General features: G+C 36.9%; 1 protein-coding gene across 1 annotated transcript; it reads left to right on the top strand.

The window, feature by feature from the left end:
• Positions 1 to 1,794: 1,794 nt before the first annotated feature.
• On the top strand, positions 1,795 to 22,349 carry LOC308640354 (transport and Golgi organization protein 1 homolog). Its single transcript, XM_081312292.1, has 22 exons — positions 1,795 to 1,940; positions 3,378 to 3,509; positions 5,760 to 5,781; positions 6,513 to 6,601; positions 6,842 to 6,919; positions 7,007 to 7,117; positions 8,300 to 8,371; positions 8,551 to 8,655; positions 9,287 to 9,409; positions 9,508 to 9,613; positions 10,636 to 10,691; positions 10,780 to 10,870; positions 11,042 to 11,180; positions 15,876 to 15,977; positions 16,823 to 16,883; positions 16,998 to 17,033; positions 17,110 to 17,177; positions 17,297 to 17,397; positions 17,579 to 17,716; positions 18,691 to 18,767; positions 20,400 to 20,562; positions 21,576 to 22,349. Exons 1-22 carry the CDS (start codon positions 1,938 to 1,940, stop codon positions 21,866 to 21,868), a joined length of 2,166 nt encoding a protein of 721 aa, XP_081168418.1. The 5' UTR covers positions 1,795 to 1,937; the 3' UTR covers positions 21,869 to 22,349.
• The last annotated feature ends 1,864 nt before the right edge of the window (positions 22,350 to 24,213 follow it).

The raw sequence follows: 24,213 nt of genomic DNA on the forward strand, positions 1-24,213 counted from the left end.
GGATGGGAGCATTGCAGACACTCTTCCTTGGGTTGGCTAGCTTGTGCCTTCCCCCCCACCCTTAACTGTACATATCAGTAATTCAGCTATATTATGATTTAAATCAGATTTTGCTCCTCTTGTCAGAAAGTACAATTGCTTGTTAGTTGATAGGTTGTGATGAAAAGGAGTCTACTCCTTGGGCTTGAAACTTAGCTCCATTACTCACTGGATGTGTGACTGCCTCAATTTACTCTAAAATAAGGATTGGAATAGGACCTACTACTACTGTAAGGTACTGTTATGAACATTAAATTAATTGATATGTATAAAACCTTCAGAATAACAACTGGACATAAAGAAAGCGTTCAAGAAATGTTAGCTACTAGCTTTCTTCTCTGACAATCGGTTTTGTCAGTTGGTTCCCACTAAGTTGTGGACTTTTTCGGACCAGGACCAGATATCTTGTCTTTTGATTTTCATCCACTCCCACACCATGCTAGGGCTTTGTCCAGTGTCTGGCATGAGTGGTAGCACAAAATGAAAGTTAAAACTATGCTGTTGAATTAAATGATTTCTTCCCTTATGGATAAAGATAAGAATCTCAAGATCTTAGCCCAAAGACTAATGTCCATCTCTCTGCCCCCACCTGTCCCCGCCTTAAAAAATAAAGCAGGCCACTGTCTCCAGTTTACACCCTCACTCACAGTTCCATTCACCTTCCCCTTTCCTAATCAGAGGGATCTTGGGGTGGGGCTTCAAGGAACATCTAGGAGTTTGAAGGGGAGGGAGCCTGGAACCATAGACTAGCTGTGACAAGTCAGGGGTGGGATTTGGTAGTTCAGAAAAGGAGGTACCAGACCAGGAATGGGGGATGGGAGTGATGGTGGAGTGGGCTAGTTCAGGATGGACCAGAAATGAGACGTTGAGGAAATCCAGAAAGGACCAGTTGGCGGAGTGGGGGGGGGGGATGGGTGGGTGACCACTAGAATCACGCGGAGGGTCGCTTGTGAGGTCACAGAAGCAAAGGCAGGTGATTGGACGAGAAGGAGAGTCCTAGTTGCCAAGGCAGCGACTAGAGGAGAAGGTCTTCAGTTGAGGAGAAGTCTCCACTAGAGAAGGATGGAGCTCTGGCTCCTTGCGTTCTCCAGTAGAGTCTGTGGATCGACCCCCAGATATCCCTGCTGACGTGTCACCCGGGAAAGGCTTAAGCCTTCCTGGGCGCCACCCCTCCGCGCTTCCCACCCGCCCCCTGAGCCCCGCCTCCGGCGCCGCCTGCTGACGCCTGCTGCAGCCTACTCCACCGTGTCACCTGCTCCCAAGGTGACCCCAACATGGCTACGGCCTGGGGGCTGCTCTTCTGGCTGTTCGTGCTCTGTCCTACCTGGCGAGTGCTGGGCCAACCGGACCCGAAGCACAAACTCTGTGCAGACGACGAATGCAGCAGTGAGTGCGCAGGCGGGCGGGTGGCCTGGGGTCTCCGCGGTGGCTCTTTGGGGCCGCATGGGGCTCCGATCCCCTGGTCCCCAGCCCCGCGGGCTGGGCTAGGGGGTCGCAGGATGACGGGTGGGGCGCAGGAGTGACAGAGCCTCGGGACCCTGCGTGTGTCCCCTCCGGCTCTGCCGGAGCCCCGGCCAGCTCTAATTAGGATTTTGAATTTTTCTTCTCTGTGTTAATTGTCTTTAGGAGAGGGACATATTCCAGGCACTGTGACTCATATATTTAGTGAAACACTCGATGGGTATTGAAACTGAAGAGAGACAATTCTTATTCTATAGCATAAAATAAAATAGCCATTTCCCCTTTCAATTTTAGAGCTACTTATAACAGAAGGTACTCCTGTTGATGCTGCTGATACAGAAAACCAAGTAGAGATAAAGGTGGAAGAGCCAGCAGATGCCACCCTTTTGGACAGCATACTTTTCTTGTTACATTCATTCTTGCTTTATTTGTCTAAGATGGTAAGTTTGACATAGTTTCTTCAATTAGAATGTTGATAATTTATTAGTTTTTAAGTGGCTTCTGGTCATGAAGTGAAGAACTTAAAATGTCTTTATGAAAATGACTCCTGACCCTTTGAGTAGATAGCTCCTGAAACAAAAGCCATAGGGGTGTGGCTTTAATGGCTACTTGGTTTAGCACATGAGAAAGATTTGCTGTCTACCAAGGCTGGACATTTGCACACCTATAAAAACTTGGTTTTTCCCCTCAGAACCTTTCTTTCTGGCAGGGAGATAATGGCATTCACTTAAAACACAGTAAGATAATGGTAAAGAGGTATTTATTTGATGGTAGAACATTATTGTCCATAAATGCATTTATTATGGTTGGAAGGGTGATCAATAAGGTCATAAAGTAGTTGAGATGTGTTTGAAGCACTGGCAAAGGGCAAACAGGGAGTCTGACATGTGGTTTGTTGTTGATTAGACAGGCTGGGGTGGAAGACGGAGGGGGAAGGTGGTAGTCAGAAGAAATGTGTTCAGAGAAATGGAAGCATGAAGAAAAGGATATTTGGGGAGGGCAGGAGAATGTGAATAGTTGGTGTTGTAAAGGGTGAAGTTGGAAGGGGATGGTCTTTTCCCTACGGAGACTGCTGGGGAATTGGGCCCAAATGACAGTTATCTGCTATTACGTGTAGAGGGCGGTGAAAACAGGGAAGAGTAGGCAGGTGTTTACTGCACTGCCTTTGAGCAACCATTTAAAATTAGGCTTTGAATTTTATAGAAGGATGTTAAATTCAGAGAAGTTTATCTAAGCCAGTTTTCAAGAGTTGTCTGAAATTACATGTCACTTATCTGTTTATATAAGAGTGGAATGGAAGTAAGATTTAAAATCTTATACATATATCATCATTGTTTTTATTTGTTGCCATAAAATTAATTAGTTCTTTCATATATTTAAGTATTTGTCTTAAATGAATTTTTTAAATTATAAAAACCAGGTTATCTAAGAGAAAAGAATGATCCAGAGGGATTCTAGCCAGGTGTTAGACAATGTGATGATATAGGGCCTGTTACAAACTGGAAATGTATGCTCAATTTAAAGTATTTAGATTTGGGCTGGGGTTGTGGTTCAGTGGTAGAGCGCTTGCCTAGCATACATGAGGCACTGGGTTCGATCCTCAGCACCATATAAAAACAAAACAATGTGTCCACCCTAAACCTAAAGATACATAAATAAATATTTTTTAAAAAGTATTTAGATTCATTATACTTGAAAACACTGCAAGCAAACAAAAAATATGAGACTGCCAGTATCCTCTCTCTTGAAGAAGCTATTGGAAAATATTGAGGAGGTGGATTTCTGATGAGGAGGTTGGTTTAGAATTGCCATGATTCTTTGTGACTGTTTTGTTATAAATTTAAGGTTTCCCATTTCTTCTAATTTGTCTGTTTCAGCTGTTTACTACATTGCCTGATGATACTCAACCTGGAACTGATTTTTATGGACTACCATGGAAGCCTGTAGTTTTCACTGTTTTCTTTGGGATTGTATCCTTTGTCATTTTCTTTTGGAGAACTGCTCTTGTTGTGAGTAAATTAACTTACTTATACCTTAGCACATAAGCACAAGGATTATTTTATATAGTCACTGCCCCCCCCCTTTTTTTCTTTTTCAGTTGCTAAAACACAAATTAGTGGTTTAAGTCAAACTAACCTTATAAAATAATTTAGTGTGGGTGCATTTGGTAGAACTGGTAATTCTTACAGCCATCCTGACCAGTAGTTTCATATGTATCAGAAGTCTTAAAAGTGGGATAAAAGGTGGGATAGGTTAGATAAATATCCTTTTATGTAGCATATATGTCTAGTAATCTATCTTAAAGAAATAACTATGCTTTGAAGATTTTGGTAATGTTTTTCAATGGAACAGTGTATTAGATTGAAGACTTAGCACAACATAATTCATTTAGGGGTTATTGTATGTTCGATTAATGGAATAGTAGGCAGATTTATTTATTTCAAAGCTTTGAGGTACAGAAAATGCTCACAATTAAATGTGAAGTGGGAAAAAAAAGCAGAAACTAAGATTTAAATGTTGATGAACTGTATGTTAATATAAACACATATAAACGGGGAAATGCTGCAAAGAAATACAGTAAAATGAGAAAAAGGAGATGAGATAATTTTTCCAGTCTTTTATATAAATTTTTCCCAGATTTTATGATTTGATCATATGTTCAGAAAATACCTTTTTATTTGGAAGTATAGATTATGTGTTGTCCAAAAATCCATTAAATGTTTTGTTCATTAAGTTTTTTTTTTTTCCTGAGCAGAATTAGTCTATCTCTGTGTATGTGTGTACATATATGTATAAGTGTGTGTGTGTGTGTGTGTGTGTGTGTGTATACATATATATACGCGCTTATACATACTTATGTTTGTACTGTAGGTCATTCTGTTTCATAGTTATTTAACATAATTGGAAGAAAATTATTTTAGGTAAATGGACTTTGCATATGAAAAGCCTAACAGTTAAAGAGACCAAAAGCATTGGATACAAATCTTTTCAAATCTGAGTGTTCTTTTTCTGATTTCTTAATTATTTCAGACATATCATTGTTAAGATAAGTTTCCTCTTCTTGTACAATTGAGTGTAAAATCTCTTAAAAAGTATTCCCTTCTTAAATAGAAGAATCGTTTGCCTGGATTCCTGTGAGGAATTTTCTAATCTCATTGAACTTTTTCTCAGCTAAAAGGAAAAAGGAAATAGAAGGATAAAGAGAAGGGAAAAACAGGAAAACGTTTTATATTTCTCTCTTGTTTCTTTCATTTCAAGAACCCCGGTACCTGTTTCTCTTTTCACTAGGTTATGTGGGATCTGGTTCCTAGCTTGTTGCTCCTCAGTTTCAGCATTTGACTTTGGAACTTTAGTTCCTACCTTAGATGACTGCTTTTATGCTCCTTCCCATTTTCCTCTGTTGTCATTTTGAGTAAAAGGTTAGCAAGGCTATGACATTAAAGAAATGTTCATTTCTTTCTGTGTTGGAGTTTTCTGAATGCAATTTCCTATTACGAAGATCCCATGGATGATCCATGGACACATCTGAGTATCCCATCACCATTTATAACATTTGAAAGTAATATGCTAAGTTACAAAGAAATTTAGTGATGTTTTAAAAAAATTTCTGCTTAGGTTTTATTATCAGGCAGTTTATTGCTGTCTTTTGGAAATGATTGTTTTTGTCCTTTCCAGAATATGTTAATTGTCATTTCTCTTGTTGCTTGTACATTTTCTTCTAGCAGTCTTCCCTTTCAGATTTCTTGCTATATATTTAGTGGTTTGCAGAAATAAGATGATGTAGCCTCTTAGTTTCTAAATTCAGCCAATAGCCAAATTTAAATTGGAGTTCTAAGATGTTTTCCTGGTGAGTGAAAGTGGCATATCTTAGTACAAAGATCATGCCTTTAATATTGTTTCCTCAGATTCCTTTTGAATAGTCATTGTTTCTAGACTTTATCCTGGTTATTTAGAATTGTCAAGTAAATGATTTTGAGTACACACACACACACACACACACACACACATACACACACATCTTTACTGTGAAATAAGGTACATATCTTAGTGTTTTTATGTCAGAGGCTATTTATGAAATATCACTATCAATTAAATTTAAAAGGCTTGTTAACCTTTACTTATTTTTAATCCTATAAATTATTATCCTGAACCAGAATGTTATTAAATTCTCACTTGGTTATGATTCTGACTGTTTTAGGAATGCTGTTTCTATTGAGCAGATGTTTGACATCAAATTTAATCTTTTTTCTCTCTTCTAGGTAAAAGATAGAGTATATCAAGGTAAATTTTTAGGTTTCTTAAACTTGTAATAACCCTTTGTATTGGTGTTTGATGTGTGTTTTATGTATGTTAGAAGTAGATACAGTGACTTTTAATGTCTATTATCTTTTTTACCTCCTGAAAATTTTACTATTCCTAGGTTGCTAGCATGGATAATAGAGTGGATGATGATGGTTCCAGCTCTGAGATAGGAGATAAAGAGGAGGAACAAATTGTGGATAGGGAGATGATGATAAGTTTTAATTTGGGGCAGATTAACTTTTGAATATTGATGTAATGCAGATGTATTTCCCATCTGTGAAATAAGCTTAAATTGAAATATCATTTTGGATGGGAGGGGTACCTGGGATTGAACTCTGGGGCACTCTACTGAGCCACATCCCCAACCCCCTATATTTAGAGACCAAGTCTCACTTAGTTGCTTAGTGTCTCGCTCTTGCTGAGGCTGGCTTTGAACTTGGGATCCATCTAGCTCAGCCTCCTGAGCCACTGGGATTACAGGTGTGCACCACTGCGCCCAGCAAAATATCATTGTTCTTATATTTTTTCTTAAATTTTAATAATTTTTATACTCTTATTGCTAATAAGCATAGATTGCTTTTTAAAAGCATAATAGTTATGCTAAGAAGTATTTCCTCATAGTACCATATAACATGTCTTTGCTTTTAGTAGATTGAGTAATTGAATTTCATTTAGTGATTGTAATAATCTTGTGTATTTCCCCCTTTTAGTCAATGAACAGCAAATTTCCAAAAAGGTGAACAATTTCATGAAAGAAAATGAAGAACTAATGCAGAAATTGTCAAATTATGAACAGAAGGTATAATTATTTTTTTGTTTCTTTCTCCCTTGGTTCTAGCTTGAATCATTTCTACCTGTTTTTATTTAAAAATCGTATTTTAAAATTTTTGTTTCATTATTTCCTACAAATCATCCAAATTCTAAGCAGTCATATGTATTAAGTACTGCTTTCTTCTAGAAAGGGTCACTTGTCTGGAAGTAACTTGTATAGTAGCACTATAATTTGTGTATCTTAATTCTGAATGCTTTATTTACATAGATAAAGGAATCAAAGAAACAGGTCCAAGAGATCATGAAACAAAATATGATTCTTTCTGATGAAGCAAATAAATATAAGGTAAAAATCTCTTCTTTGGGGGGAATTACATTCTAAACTCAAAAGTAAATGTAATGAGTGAGTAATCTTGACACCTTTTTTTTCCAGGATAAAATGAAGCTTCTTGAAAAAGTTAAAGAACTTCTGGATGAGAAAGCTAAAAATCTTCATGTTATGTTAGAATCTGAGAGAGAACAGAAAGCTAAGAATCAGGACTTGGTAAGAGTTTTGCTCCTAAGTGTTACTGCAATTTGGCTTTTGAAATATTTTGTAAAATTGGTTAAGTTGAACTTAGTCCAGCTGTTAACTAAAGTAAGATTAGGAGTCAAGGAAGTTGAACCCACTTCTGCCCATTTTGTGGAACTTTTAAGTATTGATACAACAAATTATTTTTATGGGCCTAGGAAATATTTTTATTCTCAACCTTAGATAATTTTCATATTGCTTTGCTCTGCCCTTGGAAACATGCAGAACAACTAAAAAACTATTGTCCAGTTGAACGGTATTTGTTTACTTTTTACTTGAAAGAGTAATGAATTAATCAATTTTCTGTACTTAAAAAAATTTTACTTACATATTTAATTTTCAATTTCTATAAGTTTCTGTAATTACATAAAAGTTGCAAAAGATAGTAGAGAGTGTGTTCTGAAATATCCTACCCCCAAGTAAGCTTGATCACCTAGCTGAGGTAGTATTTATAAGATTTCTCCACTGTAAAAATTCTTTCCAATCCTTTTCATATTGTATTCTTTGGAAGTTACCATGCACAGCCCACAGTTAAAGTATGAAGAGTTACAAGCTCAGGATGCAGCTCATGGTAGAGCACTTGCCTAGCATGCATGAGGCCCAGGATTCAATCCCAGGCATTGCAAACAAAGATTGCAGAGTTATGTCCACTTCCTTAAGGAGCGAGTATCTTTATAAATTTTTTGGAATTCTTCTGTATGTGAGATTAGTCTATTCTTCCTTAAATTTTATCATTTTTTACTTCAGATAAGAAAATTTTAAAAATGATCTTGGGAATTTTTTTTCTCTATCACTAGAAAAAAAATTACTAATTTGAACTGGTTTTCTTGAAACAGTAATTAATTAGTTAATTTTCTATGCTTTAAAACATTTTATTTACTTATTGCATTATGATTTTCTATACTTTGACCTTTTTTTCTGGTTATCTCATAAACAGTAAGGTTGTGGATGCCATGAAATATTTATGACTTCATTTCCCTCATCTCTTTCAGTTCTTGATTTTTTGCTTAGTCCAAAGCTGGATCCCCTGCATTTACCTGAAATGTAATGGGATGGCTTGACAAAAATTTTGTTGTGTTTATCTTTTTTAGTATATATATCAGTATTTCTACTGAAATCATAATGCATATTTTGTGTTCTGTTTTCACCTGGCAGATAATGGAAAATAAGAAATCTATAGAGAAGCTTAAAGATGTCATTTCAGTGAATACTTCTGAACTTTCAGAGGTAAAGCTGCCAATTCTTGCTAACGGATATTAATACTACATCTTATTTTTGTTGCAGACCAAAAATTTGAGGTGTGCTAAAATGTGCAAAAAATGAGAACTATATGATGTCTGGTTTGGGAAAGTATAACTTTGTTTTTTCTTTGGAATTAATTCACTAACTGTAGTGTTTTGCATTAGCTTCACATTGTCCTTAATGAAGCTAAGCTTCGTGAAGAGAAGGTGAAGTTGGAATGCTGTCAGCTTCAGAAAGAAAATACCATGCTTAAGAAGAAGAATGAACAGGTAAAGAAAATTTGATGTCATACATAATGTAAACTAGAGAAGTGAATATCATTATCTTGTGTCTTTCTTGGATCTGTTTCTGAGGTAAGGAATATTCATGTAGGACCTTTTCTAGATATGCAATGCTCCCCAAATTGAGTGCATATATATGGTCTCCATCTGTTTTGGATTTTTGGATTATTGCTTTTCTTATCAAATGTCAATCAGTTATTAACTTGCATAGCCTCAAAGAAACTTTTTAAACCAGAAAATTAAGTATTTTATGATCCTCTTTTGAGTAGTTACTGATTCACCGGCCAAGGGAAGATTACATGATAAGGAATCTAAATTTAGGAGACAGTCATATGTGCCCAGCCATTCCTGCTGGAGGTAAATTATTTGAATTGGCAGCAATTTTCTGGGGAATGCAATAAACAGGGTCAACTTCCTGATAGCTCTGATGTTCTTACTGCAGCTGTGAGAGTTGGGGCCACTCTGCCCTCTTCCTTAACCAAGGCTCAACCCCCTCGATTGAGGCAGGCCACTGAGGAGTATGGCTCTCTATTTCTTTGTCTAAGTCTTGTAGTCCTGATATATCCAGTGCAGAAACCCCTCCCTAACCCATAGGAATTCATGTGTTTTGACTTTTCAGTTGCAGCAGGAAGTCAAAGACTGGAGTACATCACACGCTGAGCTCAGTGAACAAATGAAATCATTTGAGAAGTCCCAGAAAGATTTACAAGTAGCTCTTAGTCACAAAGATGATACTATTAATGTAAGTTTATACTCCAAATACATGTTTCATCTCATGAATTCTCCTGAAATCTTCTGAATTAAAATCGAGAGTCTTCCAACCTTTTGCTTCTTTTCTAGGCTTTGACTAATTGCATCACACAGTTGAATCGGTTACAATGTGAATCTGAATCTGAGGATCAAAGTAGAGATGAGTCAGATGAATTAACCAATGGAGAGGTAGCAGGTAAGATCAGTCTCAGGGAGGTTGAATCCTTTTTTGCTTTCCTGTCTTTAATTAAGTATACAGATGCTACTTTTCAGCTGGCTGAATTTCTTCTTAAGCTTCAGGGTTGTAGACACATATCACTGGATCTATAGATATGTCTGTTGCATTGGCAGAGGTGGGTTGCTGGGGTATAATGTAGCAATAGGCATGTGAAGAACACTGACTTTTTCTATCCCATTGAAAACTAGTAAGTACACTGCAGCTACAATAGTCACATCCTATACCTCTAAGTATTGAACATTGTACAGTAAGAGAAATTTATTTCTTAACTTATGCAGATGATACTTGATTTTGATACTCATCATCTCTATGGCTCTGTGGTTTTAAGGTCCACAGTCAGTCTTAAGAGTCCGGAGGTAGTTGGAACCATAAACTAAGGCTGTGAGAACAGAGGCTAGAGACTATCAGAAAGCTAGAGAGGGAGTGTAACAGTGTTTACTGATGAGGAAAATATTTCCAGATGTTTTCTCCCAAGTTGGATATTGCTTACATAGCAAGTATTTCAAACCACACCTGGTAGTAGATTCAGGGAGAAAATAGAGGATTGAATCTTTCTAAACAAGACACTTACTTGCCCAGGTGAAGATAGATCTGAGAGAGAAGAAAAGCTTTTATCTTACAAGAATAGCATAGATAACATTTTAGTTGTGCATACTAGAAATTCACCTTTTTTTTTTTAAGACGGACACAGTACTTTTATTTATTTTTATGCTGAGGATCAAACTCAGTGCCTCACACATGCTAGGTGAGCACTCTACCACTGAGCCACAACCCCAGTCTGAAATTCACCTCTCTCTTTTTTTCTTTTTTAAATCTAAGCTTGCAATTCTCTTAAAAGTCATTAGTCTAATCAGTTTAATTATTTAATTGATTTTTTTTTCTTCTGGTGTTTGAACACAATCATTCTTTAGTTTGGGGAAGTTAGGAGAATATAGAGTTAAAAGTAAGGAAAGATAAAGCTAAAGTCTTTTGTTTTTTAGGTGATCGGAACGAGAAGATCAAAGATCAAATTAAGCAGATGATGGATGTCTCTCGGGTATAGTTCTTTGTAAGAGTCCCATAGTGCCTGTGAATTCTTCCTGTGCCTCACTTTTAAGAATACCTCTCTTTTCTGCAATTTTTAGACACAAACTACAATATCAGTAGTTGAAGAGGATCTAAAACTTGTACAACTTAAGCTAACAGCCTCGATGTCCACAAAATATAATCTAGAAGGTGGGTTCTTCTTGAGAAGAAATTGCCATGTTGGAAAGACTTAAAATTTTATTGGAAAGATAAAGAATGGCTTCTTGCTTTCATGCTTCTTACTTTTCTTGGCACTACTCCCTCAAACAAGTTCTTAAGTCCTTGTACACATATAGAGATAAGCTGTTTTATCCTTTACAGACCAAGAAAAGAAATTAGAAAGTGACTGCAATTCACTACGGTCTTCTAAAGTTGGACTGGAAGATGAATGCAAAACTCTTAGGCAGAAAGTGGAGATTTTAAATGAACTCTACCAGCAAAATGAGATGGCATTACAAAAGTAAGATTTTCATTGTTTGTTATTGTTATCACTGTGTGAACTAACAGATAATTTTATCTTAAGATTATTTACAATTTCTTCTAGTTGTAATAAGTAGAGATTTGTCTTTTTTCCTTTGTGTTTTGTTTCCTATAAGTTGCATTTTTCTTTCCATCGTCAGTCTTAAGAGTCCTGAGGTAGTTGGAACCATAAACTAAGGCTGTGAGGACATCGTAATCAATTGTCAAATTCATATGAAGGCAGGAAGTGGTAAACTGGTATTAACAGTCACTGATGTGGAGATACCTCTCAAAGATCTAGACCCTTTCTATGATCCCAATATTTATTTTAATTACCTTTCATTGTGATCAGTTATGTAATTCTAATGTTTTGAACTTGTATCTCTAACTCTGGACCTTTAAAAATACTGAGTGATTTGGAATGACATGTTTTAGTAGAATAAAAACTTCAAAAAGGAATAATATTTACTTATTGATGGTACAAGTTTTGGACTTGAATATCTCAGATGTTCACACTAAAAATTGAACTGTGGCAAGGACCTTAGGAGTTATGATTACAGAAGTACTTGTTTGTAGTATATATTTATATATTAATCTTCTCAGTGTGGAGCTAGTTATTTTTTGAAAGTTCATTTGAAGTTTTTAATTCACAAAAATACTTGAATTCTCTAAAAATAGGTTTTTTGTGTCATATTTTATTTGTTTGCACCTGATTTTACTCTTCGGCATATATATATATAATCTTGTTAAAGCAAAGACAGACCTTCTTACAGACCTAACTATTTTTAGGTATTTTGACTTCTGTTGCCTAATTAATGCATTAAATATTGAAACCTTTCCATTAACTTTTCTAAAATTCTTTGATCTCCAAGCGACCTTTTTAGAATCTCGAATTTTTGTTCAGGCCAGTTCTAAATGCCTGGCCTGTTTCAAAGAAACATTTCTCATTTTATCACTTTTTTTAAAAAAGAACACTTGTTTTCTCTGTCCCTACTAGTAATATGAATGACCTAAATGGCAATTAATTTTCTTTGTAATGCAGTTAAATTGTAGCACTATTTTCCCCAACTCCTCCAAAATTCATTCAGTCATCATCTGTGGTTTGTACTCTTTTTACTCATCCCCAGGTACTATGTTAGTTCATGCCTGTGTCATCTTTTCTGTTTCTAACCTAGGTGATCTGTCTTCATTCTCCGTTATTTATATTTTTATATAATTTATTTCAAATTCTTAGTAATTTTCTCTATAGCCGCTTGAGTGGACTTTCTAAAATATAAGTCTGTCCATGTCAATATGTGCCTGTGGTTTATGAAGAATTTGCTTTCTATTTGATGACCTGTTCTTTTTTTCTTCCTTGTATCTTTTTAATAGTTTAAATATTTTTAATCATTTTCCTCATCCCCTGTATAAGCTTGATGTAATCATAAATTATAATGGAATTATAATTATATAATTATAATTTTATTCATCTTCTCATAATTTAAAGGCCATGGTATATATTCTGGATTTAATAAAAACCTGACATAGATTAATAGGTTTATTATTTTTTTTTATGGGCTTTAAGTAGCTCCTGAATCAGATAACTGTTGTGGCATTGTATGTTAGTACTTCATATACTGTGAACTCCACAAGACATTCATTCAATTTATACACATATTTAAAGTTTCTGTAGTTCTGCATTCTACACTGTTGGTTTCTTATTTGAAATTATTTTCATTCTATTTGAACATTGTCCTTTAATGATAGATTTGATTAGTGTGTCAAAGGTAGTACAAGGATAAACAGAGAATAGTATTTTATCCACTAAATATTGCTACCTTTATAATCTGTATTAGGTTGACATGAACTTCATGATTAGAGTTAAAACCAGTTTCCATTTTTGAAGGATCTTTCTTTTGGCTACTGAATTTTGACTGTTACTTAGTTTTAGAAATTTAAAAATATCCAATTAATTACCATCTGTTTTAAATTTTTTCTTTAAGGAGCCCATTATCATTGTTGTTTGGTCTTATCCCTCCCCTAGTTCCTGTAGTCATTTCTCTGTTTTTTTAACAGTTGTATTGGGAAGTGCCTAGGTGTAGTTTTCCCCACCCCACCCACATTTTCCTCTTGCAGTTATGTTGCTTGGGACCATTAAACATTTCTTGAATTTTCGAGTCTTTTTCTAAATGTTGATTTTTACCTCATTCTCTCTTCTGATTATAATAATGCGTATTAGAATTTGATTTCCCCTGCCTCCTACATTCTGGATTTATTTCTTCTGTATATTTTCTTCTGACCTGTCTTAAAAGTGCTAGGATTTATTTTACTTCCCAAATCTGCTGCTAAAATCATTCATTGAGTTTAGGATTTTAAAAAGTTCAGGGTTTAAAATATTATTTTAGTTGTAGATGGACATAATATTTTATTTTTTATAGGATTTTTTTAAGAGAGAGAGAAAGAGAGAATCTTAATATTTATTTTTTAGTTTTTGGCGGACACAACATCTTTGTATGTGGTGCTGAGGATTGAACCCGGGCTGCACGCATGCCAGGCGAGCGCGCTACCGCTTGAGCCACATCCCCAGCCCGACACAATATTTTATTTATTTTATGTGGTGTTGAGGACTGATCCCAGTGCCCCGCACGTGCTTCACCACTGAGCCACAACCCCAGTCCTATTTCAGTACTACAGCTCAAATCCAGGACCTTGAGCCATGTGCTCTACTATTGAGCCACCTCCCCAGACTCCTTGCTCTTTCTCATAAGGGACTAGTGTCTTCCTGCTTTCCAAGCCATCTTTAATCTCATCATTCTGCCTCTGCCTCCTGAGTATCTTAGACTGTAGGTAGGTCACCACACCCAACTATTTCTTGGTTTTATAGTTTCTAATCCTTTGACAAAATTCATAATCTTTTTTTTTCCTCTTTTGTGGTGCTGGGGTTTGAACTCAGAGCCTTGTGCATGCAAGGCAGCACTCTACCAACTAAACTATATTCCCAGCCCTGAAATTCATAATCTTGACTTTACTTTTTTGACTATATAAAGCACAGTGATTTTAAAACATGTGCGGATAACCCCATTAGGTGGTTTCCTTTTCTGTGGGATTTTTTTCTCACAGAATTTTGTCTTCTGGAGTGCCTGGTCAGTTTTGATTGGCTAACATTGTTGTGATAATTATAGATGAAATTTGAGGACTTTTCTTATAGAAAAGTGTTGAGGTTACTTGAGTAAGATTGTCACTTTAAACTTAGCAATTAAGATAATTCAAAAATGACTTGTCTTTTCAATGTTTCAGTATTGTTCCTTTTGGATTTTTTGCCTGTTCATCACTTAAGTGTGCAGTACTTTCTAATCTAAACTCAAAGGCTAGGGCTTTTATTAAGGGTCCCTTTATTTGTAGCCCCAAATACTTCTTTTTTCCTCTAAGCCCAGGAATTTGATGAAGGCTTAGTTCAGACTCATTATATCTTTGTGTTATCTTCAATATGTGGGTAAACCTAGGAGAAAAGTACCTCAAAGTGCCAGCCTTACTTGTAATTCTGAGATTCCTTTTTCTAATGGATCTTGGCCACATACATATATCTTCACTGCCTTTTTAGCTTGGATCCTTTCAAACACAATTTTATATTCTTATAAAGATGTTTTAATTGTTCTTAGTGCTCTCAGACAAACTCTTTGATAATTGGAAACAAAATTCTCTCTGTCCTTCAAGATTCAGTTTTCTCCATATTCCTTCTTAAGCCAGTGGGGAAAATTATTATATTCCTTTAGGCGTCATTTATACCTGAAACAGTGAGCTCTTTTATTCTTTAGCATCTTACAAGGTAACTAGTATATTATAGCCACTCATAAAATACTTGCTGAAGAATTAAATGAGAAGCTATATAAGAATATATAATCCCCTTTTTCTATTTGGTATCAATAATCCTTTTTTACTATAATTCTTCTGATTTATGGAAAATTAAGTTTCAATTTAATTATCTTTTGAATTGGAACTATGGCTAAAGTAGTACAAGGATAGCAGAAAATAGTATTTTTTAAATCATTAAATGTGGCTACCTTTGTCTCAGTAGATGAACATCTTGAGTTTCATGATCAGAGTTAAAACTTGTCAGTAGATAATACTCTGATCGTGGGTCAGTTTGGCTTCTTTTTCTGGTTGACAGACATTATCAAAACTCAGATTTGTCTTTTGGCTTAATTGCAATTCTTTTGAAATAGATATCTAAAGTGTGAAAAATGTTCTGTGGTTAATTGCATAGCTAAAAGACATATTCTAGAAGATTTTTTCTTTGACTATATCTTTATTATGGTACCAGTCTTGGATTGAGAAAAGAGTTCCTCCATGACAAAGATATACTTAGTGTCCTACCCATGGCAGAAACGAGAAAAGAATTATCCCCTGCTTTATCCTAATATGTTTAATGATGTTAGGTTGATCAGTCCTGATCTTCCACATTGAAGTAAAGTGAGTTTTTATTATCTTACACACAGGATACTTGCCCTTGGGGCACATGTTGTTTTCACATTTATTTTATTTACTGGTAAGTAGAGAATTAAGAGGAGAAGTTAGAAAATGTAAGTGATTTGCCAGAGTTTGATTTACAAAATTGCAGGTTTGAATTCCTATTTTATGTGCTTAAGCATTTTATAGAATTGTGGGAAGTGATATTCACAGAGAGAAACTTTTGATTTGATAACTGGCTTTATTTTAGGAAACTGATCCAGGAAGAATATGAGAGACTAGAAAAAGAGCAGTGGCTGTCAGCTGCAGATGAAAAGGTGGTTTCCGCTGTACAGGAAGTTAAAAATTACAAGTGAGTTCAGTTTCTAAAGGAGGGTGTCAATGTCTAATGAACTAGTGTTAGCTTTCTTTTTTAATCTTTTTTTACATTATGTAGATAGAAGAAAATAGCATGGAAGTATAAATAACGAGAGGATATGAATACATTCAATTCACACAGGAGAAAAAATAAATTTCAACTTTACAAATGAAAAATGTTAACAAAAATTTACTTATACCCAATGGGCAAGACCATAGGGAACTTGGTCAATGCAAACAGTTCTGAGGGTTTTGTATGTTGTAGTAATTCTTTAAGAAATCAGTTTGCTGTGTGATGTATCAAGACCCACAAAAGTGTGGCATTTGATAGACCTTGGAAATCTTCTATGGATATAATTTGAAAAAAATAAAAAAAAAGTTTTAAGGAGGAAGATATTTCTAGCAGAATTACTTGAGAACACACTGATAAACAGTTAAGGAAATTATAATTTATCATTCAGAATCTCTAGCAATTAAATGATAAAGAAGTTATAGTATTAGGTTTTTTATTTATTTATTTATTTTTGGTGCTTTACTACTAAGCTACATCCTTAGACCTTTTTTTTTACTTTGAGACAGGGTCTCAGTTGCATAGGTTCCCACTTAATTGCTGAGACTGACCTCGAACTTGTGATCCTCCTGCCTCAGCTTCCCAATCATTGGGATTACTGGCATGTGGCATTGCACCTGGCCTGTAGTATTAGTTTTGATCACACTGGATTCATATAACTATAGAAATGTTTTTCTTATGTATGATAAAGTCTTTAAAAGTATAGCTGATGGAATAAAGGGAAAATGGTCAGAATGTTTCAAATGTTATTCAATTGTTGTAATTCTTAGGCGGAGAATTGAAGAGATGGAAGAAGAATTACAGAAAACCGAGCGCTCATTTAAAAACCAGGTAGTAATTAATACTGTCCTGTAGTTGCAGAATTCTTTGATATCTAATACAGACAATTATAGGCTATTATAATGAGTCCCTAAAAACATTTTTTTAATGTGTTGTCCTTTTCAGATTGCTATGAGTGAGAAGAAAGCTCATGATAACTGGGTAAGATTTTTTCCCCCTTTTCTTTATTTTGTGCATAGCCTACCGGAACTGAATTTGAATATTTTCTCTTTAATAGCTCAAAGCTCGGTCTGCAGAAAGAGCTCTAGCTGCAGAGAAAAGGGAAGCTGCTAATTTGAGACAGAAGTATGTGATTTTGGTATCTTACTATATGTTTTATAGTGTTTTAAGGTTATGCTAGATATTATCTATGAAGGAATAGATTGCTGTTTCATAATTCAGCCCATTCTTTCTCAATATTCAAGACTATTGGAAATGGCCCAAAAGATGGCACTGCGGCAATATGAACCCGTGATTGTAAAACCTATGCCGGGAGGACCAAATTTACAAAATCCTCCTCGGAGAGGTAGGGGACACTTTGTAAAAGCAGCTATTTTATTTCTTGGTGCAGAATGTATGTAAATTACTTTTTATTTCTGTGTGTAATGGTTATGAAATAATCTGAATGATTTGCTAAAGCGGGAGGTGAGGGTTGGTGTCAGGGAGAAGGCTGCCTTAAAGTAGTAACATGGCATTGTTGTCTTTAGGTCCACTGAGCCATAATGGCTCTTTTGGTCCATCCCCCATGAGTGGTGGAGAATGTTCCCCTCCACTGACAACAGAGCCAGCTGGGAGACCTCCTTCTGCTACTCTTAATCGAAAGGATATGCCTAGAAACGGATTTGGTGAGCATTCACATGTTGCTTTATAGTAAACTGCTTCAAGGTTTTGTTTTTTTTTTTTCCCTTTCGAATATTCTAATGAAAACATAGAATTTGGGCCTGAACAATATATAGAAGATAATTTCGTACTTTATCTTAGTGAATGTTTTCTGTAAAATCTGTTCTAGAATAGAAAACATTTTTTTTCCCCTGGAGGTCCCCGTATTGTTTTTTTTCTTTTAAATTTTACACTGTGAAGTGTAAACCTTTATCTTTAAATTAAATCTCTATGGTGTTCCTTTCCCAAATATTATAAAAGTAGTCTTAAACTTTATGTAGCATACATATTTCCAACATGAAATACTGAGTCTTATTTCCAATTCTAAACAGGACTGTAGTCTTGGTAAGATTGGAAGTCAGGTTATACAGACTAAAGAAAAGCCAGCCTATACATACTTCAAGTCTATAGCTTAAAGTTTAGGACCAGTACTTATTAATCTGCTGTTCTATCAACCCAAGGCAGTTCTTTATTTTACTTAAGTCTCTTCATAAATTGTGATTTACGTATTGGGCAACCCATTTTTAAAAAAAAAATATTTTTAATTGTAGATGGACATGATATCTTTATTTATTTTTTAAATGTGTGCTGAGAATCAAACCCAGTGCCTCACACATGCTAGGCAAACACTCTACAACTGAGCTATGACCCCAACCCCTGGGAAACCCATGTTTCATGTTGCTTTCTAGTTATTGTTGAACCCTGACCTGTCCACCAGTGGTTTATTTCTTCTGAAAAATACATACAAGGGCTCTGATCTTCCTTTCCCAAGGGTCAATGGATGGACCTTTACCTCGTACTGGTCTTCTGAGGCATCTGGGAAACCCGTTGCCTCTGGTAAAGGGACCAAGTAATTTCAAAGAATCTGTAATTGTGGATGGAGGATTTTTATTCTTTTCATGTTAGAATAAGTCTGAATCCATTCTTTGATCTCTAACAGACCCAGGATGTGGTCCAGCTCACATGAACAGCAGTTCCAGAAGTTCTTCTCCAGCTAAGGTGACAAATGAGGGCAAGGTAAGTTCTGTAGTTACTGTGAATCATGTGGTCATGCAGGAACATGTAGCTTTCCTACAGTACTTGCTCTTTGCTTTATCCTTCTTTGTGTTCTATTTGTACTATCCCATTTGTTTTTTAAAAAGCAAACTGTTCCCCCAAGAACCTGAGACCCCCTCAGTTTAGAACCTGAGACCGCCTCAGTTTCCACCATTACTTCTTTGACTGAGCTTCCAGTTGGAGTAAGTACTTAGAGGTTGAGAACTGAATTGGGTTTTATTCTGTGCATTTCTGGGAAGGATGTTCAGAGCATGACACTGATCTTGTTTGCTTTAAACTGCATGCAATATTGAGCTTACTTTTCTCCTTAACTTGGGAATGTTGCTTAAGTGTGTACAACTATAATGAACTACAGAATGTGAAAAGTTATCACTCTAACTTTATATGGTGTTTCGTGTTGAATGCTCTAAGGCAAAGTAAATTCATTATAAGTTATATAATTCATCATTTTTATTTTTGTTTGGAAGAATGCTATTTAAGAATTCCTCCATTTGTGCAAACCCTATTTTGAGTGATTAGAATTAGATTGGTATCAGATTTTCTGAAAGTGAAATACTGTTTCAGTGAAACAATGATCATCTGAAATGACCTCTTGAGCCAGTCCCAAGCAATGGTCTCATTTGTTCATATAAGTGTATTCTCTTGTAACTGTGTTGCTATTATATCTGGTAGGTCTTCTGCAGCTCTATAATAAAATAAATTTTTAATTGTTTAGTTTGAAACCCATTACTCATAGGAAATGATAAATCAATATCTCAAATGGTGTACAGTAAATGAAAGTAAATATTAAAGCCTTGTCTTCCTAATTTGTGTGTATAGCACTGTGATGGAAAATACTTATCAAGTTCCAGTGTATATATATTCCAGGAATATACATCTCTGGAGAAATCTAAGGGCAGCTTAGATAAGACCCCAAACCCCTTTGTAGTAGAAGATTTAAAAGAGAGCAAAGACCCGTTGTTAGAGAGGAGTAGAGGTGGGAAAAGCATGGCTTGGAGGCAAACCTGGGATTGAGTTCCTTTAATATGCAGTGTGGCCTTCAACAAATTATGATATTCCATTTGCTTTTGTTCCCTCTTATTTAAAACAAGACAGTCTACTTAAAGATCTCAGAGGTTGAATAATATATGAAAGACTTATTGAAGATACGCTGAATAGTAGCTATTATTACATGGGTAGAGAATGGATTTTTCATTTTATTCTGTTCATTCTTAATATGGAAGGTAATGAGCTATTGTGATGAAAGGGAAGTGATGGGGAGGGGGGACTCCCTTTGAAATAGATTGTAGTGAATAATACAGCATGACATACTGGTCAGAAATCACCTCTGTTAATAACCTCTGCCAGTCCTCTTGCCTTTCCCTTTCCTGTGCAGATTAAATCAGTAACAAACTGCTCCCTCTTGTGCCATCCTTCTAACTTCTGTAAGCTGTCAGTGGGAATACACAGGAGGGGTGGGTAGAGTTTTGTTGCACTGATGGTGTTCTCTGGACAGGTGCCTGTTTTGGGTTTTAGCTTTTATCGGTGTTGGTACTTTGTCTTCATACGTAGGAATTTTAAAACTTTCAACTGCTTTCAAATCTTAAATCGCAGGCTAATATGGCTATGAAAGGCCCCCCTCCTTTCTCAGGGGTACCCTTCATGGGCCTCCCTATGGGACCCCCGATGGGACGACCTCCACCACCTCCCATTCGGTATGGACCGCCACTTCAGCTCGGTGGGCCTTTTGGGCCTCGGCCAATTCCTCCACCATTTGGTATGATGATCTGAACAGTAGTGATTGACTTATAAATCACATTCATCTTTCATTTCTATTGCTTGCTAAAACAGTTGGTTGCTATCTCAGGTCTTAACAATGAAAGGATAAAGCTGAGTACATTTTAACTTTTCCTCCAGTTTTCTGGGATATATGGGACACTACATAATCTTATACTGAGATAGGCAATAGCTATCTCTCATAGACAAGGATAAGGGGCTATATACAGAAAATCCAGAAATATTACTTCTGCAGATGTTTGTTGAAAATCTGTTGATGTGCACTGCAATAGATGGAAAGGTGGATGAGACACATGCCATAACTTAAAATTTTGTCACAAATATGAAAATCCAATAACATAAAGTTTGTAATCACCCATAATGGAAGCATAAGCAGTAGGTTATAGAATATAGAAAAGGAGAAGTCAAACCCTCCTTACCTTGAGAAACGTCAGAGGGAAGTGTTAAAGAGGAGGATTTAACAGTGACCTAATAAATGTTGCTGATTTAATTAGGTGGCTGTGGAAGGCCTTTTCCAGGAGGGCATGCACCTTGATTCTGATGGCATGTGTAAAGTCCATGCTGAAATACTTCATGAATTTTTAATGGATATAGTAATAAATAGTGGGATTTCCTTTTATCAAAATTTTTTGATGTAGTAAAGTTCTTATTTCATAATCTATCATCTTGTCATGGTAATATAGTACTTCCAAATATAAATGGAGCTCTTGTGAGATAGAAATAATTCTGCAGTTACATAGTAGGGAAAGAAAAAAGACAAGCCTGGAGCTAGGTAGAGCCATGTTTAAATCCTTAATATGTTGCTTCATGGCTGGTTGGCCAAAGGCTATAACCTAAACTTGTTCCATCTCAGTTTGCCTCATCTGGCAAGTCAGGATGTTCACCAGTTGATGTTCTAGGCTTCGGAGAAATTAAAGACTATATTAACATACTTGAAATCACCCTAGTTCAGAAATTTCTGGGTGTTTACATAACTTCCTTTTTATTTTCCAGGTCCTGGTATGCGTCCAATAGGCTTCAGAGAATATGCACCAGGTGTTCCACGGGATTTGCCTTTTGACCCACGTGATTTTTTTCCAGGACCCGCACCATTTAGACCTTTAGGCTCATTTGGCCCAAGAGAGTACTTCATTCCTGGTGCCACATTACCACCTCCAACTCATGGTCCCCAAGACTATGGGCCACCACCTGCTGCAAAAGACTTAATGCCTTCAGGCTTTAAAGATGAACCTCCACCTACACCTGACTCTCAGAGTAATGAGGGCTGTTCACAGGCCTTAAAATAGGGCCCAACCTATTCATTGTGGTAAAAGATTATTGGCTTCAAAATAAAAAAGTTTATTTTAAATGGTTTATGTTTCTAGAATGAAGCTGCCTTGGCGCAGTATACATTTTGAGCCAAAAATATTTCCCCCTAAATATCCCCCACTTAAGCTAGAAGAATCCTTCCAACTTTAAAATGTGCAATAAGGAATACCTTTGTTTTAGTTAATGTAGCACATACAATTGCTAAATGATTTAGAATGTCATAATTATGGACATTTCCTGTGGAAATGCTTTAAGAACATGTATTTCCATTATCCTATTTTTAGTGTATTCCAGTTGATACAGAGAAATGGTGTTTTATAAGCTTGATTTTTCTCTTCCAATATCTGGTCACAGAGACTGTTATGCTAAAAATGTTTACTCAAAGATCATAAACTTCATTTTCCTTCTTGCTGAAGTTCTTTGTTGTAATAGTTCATAAAAAATTGTTTATTAATATTTCCCAAGTGTCTGTTGATTCATTGGATCGTCATGAGACTTTGTGCCATTGGGGAAGCATGTCAACTCACTCTCAGAACTGAAGATGGTGACTTGACAGCATATTCCCTGTTTACTTATTGATCCATCCTGGACTTTCCATCCATTAACAGAAGTTAATGGAGGCTTTCCGAGTCCCATCAGATGACCAATTTTGGATTGTCATATCAGTCAAATTTCTAAGAATCAATAGTCTTCCCTTGGACTTTTCCCCCTCACTCTTAAAAATAAATTTATTGTATTCTTCCCCTCTGATTTTAGTGGTATGCAAGCATTTTATATTTGCAAATATGGAGGTAAAAGATGGTGAAAAGGTCCTTCCCAGCTCAGGACTGTATCATGTGCCATTTCCTCTGCCTGGAGCCTATGGTTCCCATGTGGTCAGCTTACCTGACTCCTCAGGCACATCTCACTAAGACCCTCATCGTCACCTCCAGATCTTTCTGTGCCTCTCTGTTCTCTTTCTAGCCCTCATTCTGATAAGAACATATCCTCTTTGCTTTTTTGTGTGTTTCTCTCTCCTGACTACGTGTCAGCCCTGTGCATGCCTAGGTGTGTACGTTGGTATGTGCTACACATACTCTGTGTCTTATTCTACACACAGCAGCAGCAAAAGGTCACAGGGCAAACCCCGGGGCTGCCCCACATTCTCTCAGGTCACTGTCATGTTCTTTCCTCACCAGGCCTTCTGGTGAGGAAACCACAAACCCAGAGCCCTGGAGTGCTAGGAAACTTGAGCCCCAAGGATCAGCCGTCACTCAGGGATAAATGGGGATGGAGGATAGAGGCCCAGCTCCCTGGCCCTGCAGCATCTGTCTCCTGGGTGTGTTCCACACCAGTTCTGAGTCCTCAGGGGTCAGAGCTCAGGTTCCCACAGAGGTAGAAAGACTGATGAGCTGGATGGGCTTCCTCTGAGTGTCACCCTCCCCAGAATCCCCTTCCAAACAGGCCACTTGAACTCTGAGGGTCCTGCTACCTAAGGCATGGAAAGCCTGCAGACATGGCTTTGGAAACTCTCAGAAAATGGCGTTTGCTTCCTCTAAACTCTCAGCCCATAGATTTTTGGCTCCCTTCCTCTCTGCCTCCTGCATGTGTTTGTGTGTGTGTGTGTGTGTGTGTGTGTGCGCGCGCGTGCACGCGCGCAAGTATTTCTTCCCCCTTCAGAAATCACTTGGACAAAACCCCATCAGTGATGTGGGGACCCAGAACGTAGGCCTAGCAGACATCATCAGTGGCTTCAGAGCTTCTGGAGGCTTCCGTGTGCATCTGCATTCAGCTTCCCATTTGTCTGTCCAATTTATCTTCCAAGGAGTTTGGCTTTCTCCTTTCTCCTTAATCCCCAGGCACCCCCCCCACCCCTTGCAGCACACACAATGGAAACCACATCATGCTGCTGCCTCAGCCCATAAGGCCTTTGAGAAAGGCAGGCAGTGGGGCTCAAATGTTTCTAAACTTCAAAACTAAAACTGCAAGTTGCAGACAAATGTGGGGAAGGGGCTGGAGGGAATCCCCAGGCCACTTCAGGCTCTGTGCAGCGCAGGCCCCCAGCACGGCTCCAACGCCTTGGTTTGGGCATCTGTCTTTCTGAATTCAGGTCTGAATTATAGATGTTACTGAATGAAACATTAAGGCTCCATCCACTGAGACTGCCCTGGCTCTCTTGTCTGTTAACTTTCTCACAGTGCTGTTCAGTTTATCTGAGCATTATTTCCAGATCTCAGGGAGGCTCCTCATTCATTTGTTCTTTCACTGGTGCACATCAACATGATGGCAAGGCTCAGGATTACAAAAGGCTGCTAAAGATTTCAAAATCTAAAGGTGATAGACA

The sequence above is a fragment of the Spermophilus citellus genome, assembly GCF_964194105.1.
Source record: "Spermophilus citellus genome assembly, contig: SCAFFOLD_113, whole genome shotgun sequence".
Classification (NCBI taxonomy): domain Eukaryota; kingdom Metazoa; phylum Chordata; class Mammalia; order Rodentia; family Sciuridae; genus Spermophilus; species Spermophilus citellus.

What these genes read in the sequence shown, in the direction of transcription:
- LOC308640354 (XM_081312292.1), top strand. An exon ending in AAAAGATAGAGTATATCAAG is followed by an intron (nt 5,782 to 6,512) that starts GTAAATTTTTAG and finishes TCCCCCTTTTAG; the next exon opens with TCAATGAACAGCAAATTTCC. An exon ending in AACCAATGGAGAGGTAGCAG is followed by an intron (nt 9,614 to 10,635) that starts GTAAGATCAGTC and finishes TTTGTTTTTTAG; the next exon opens with GTGATCGGAACGAGAAGATC.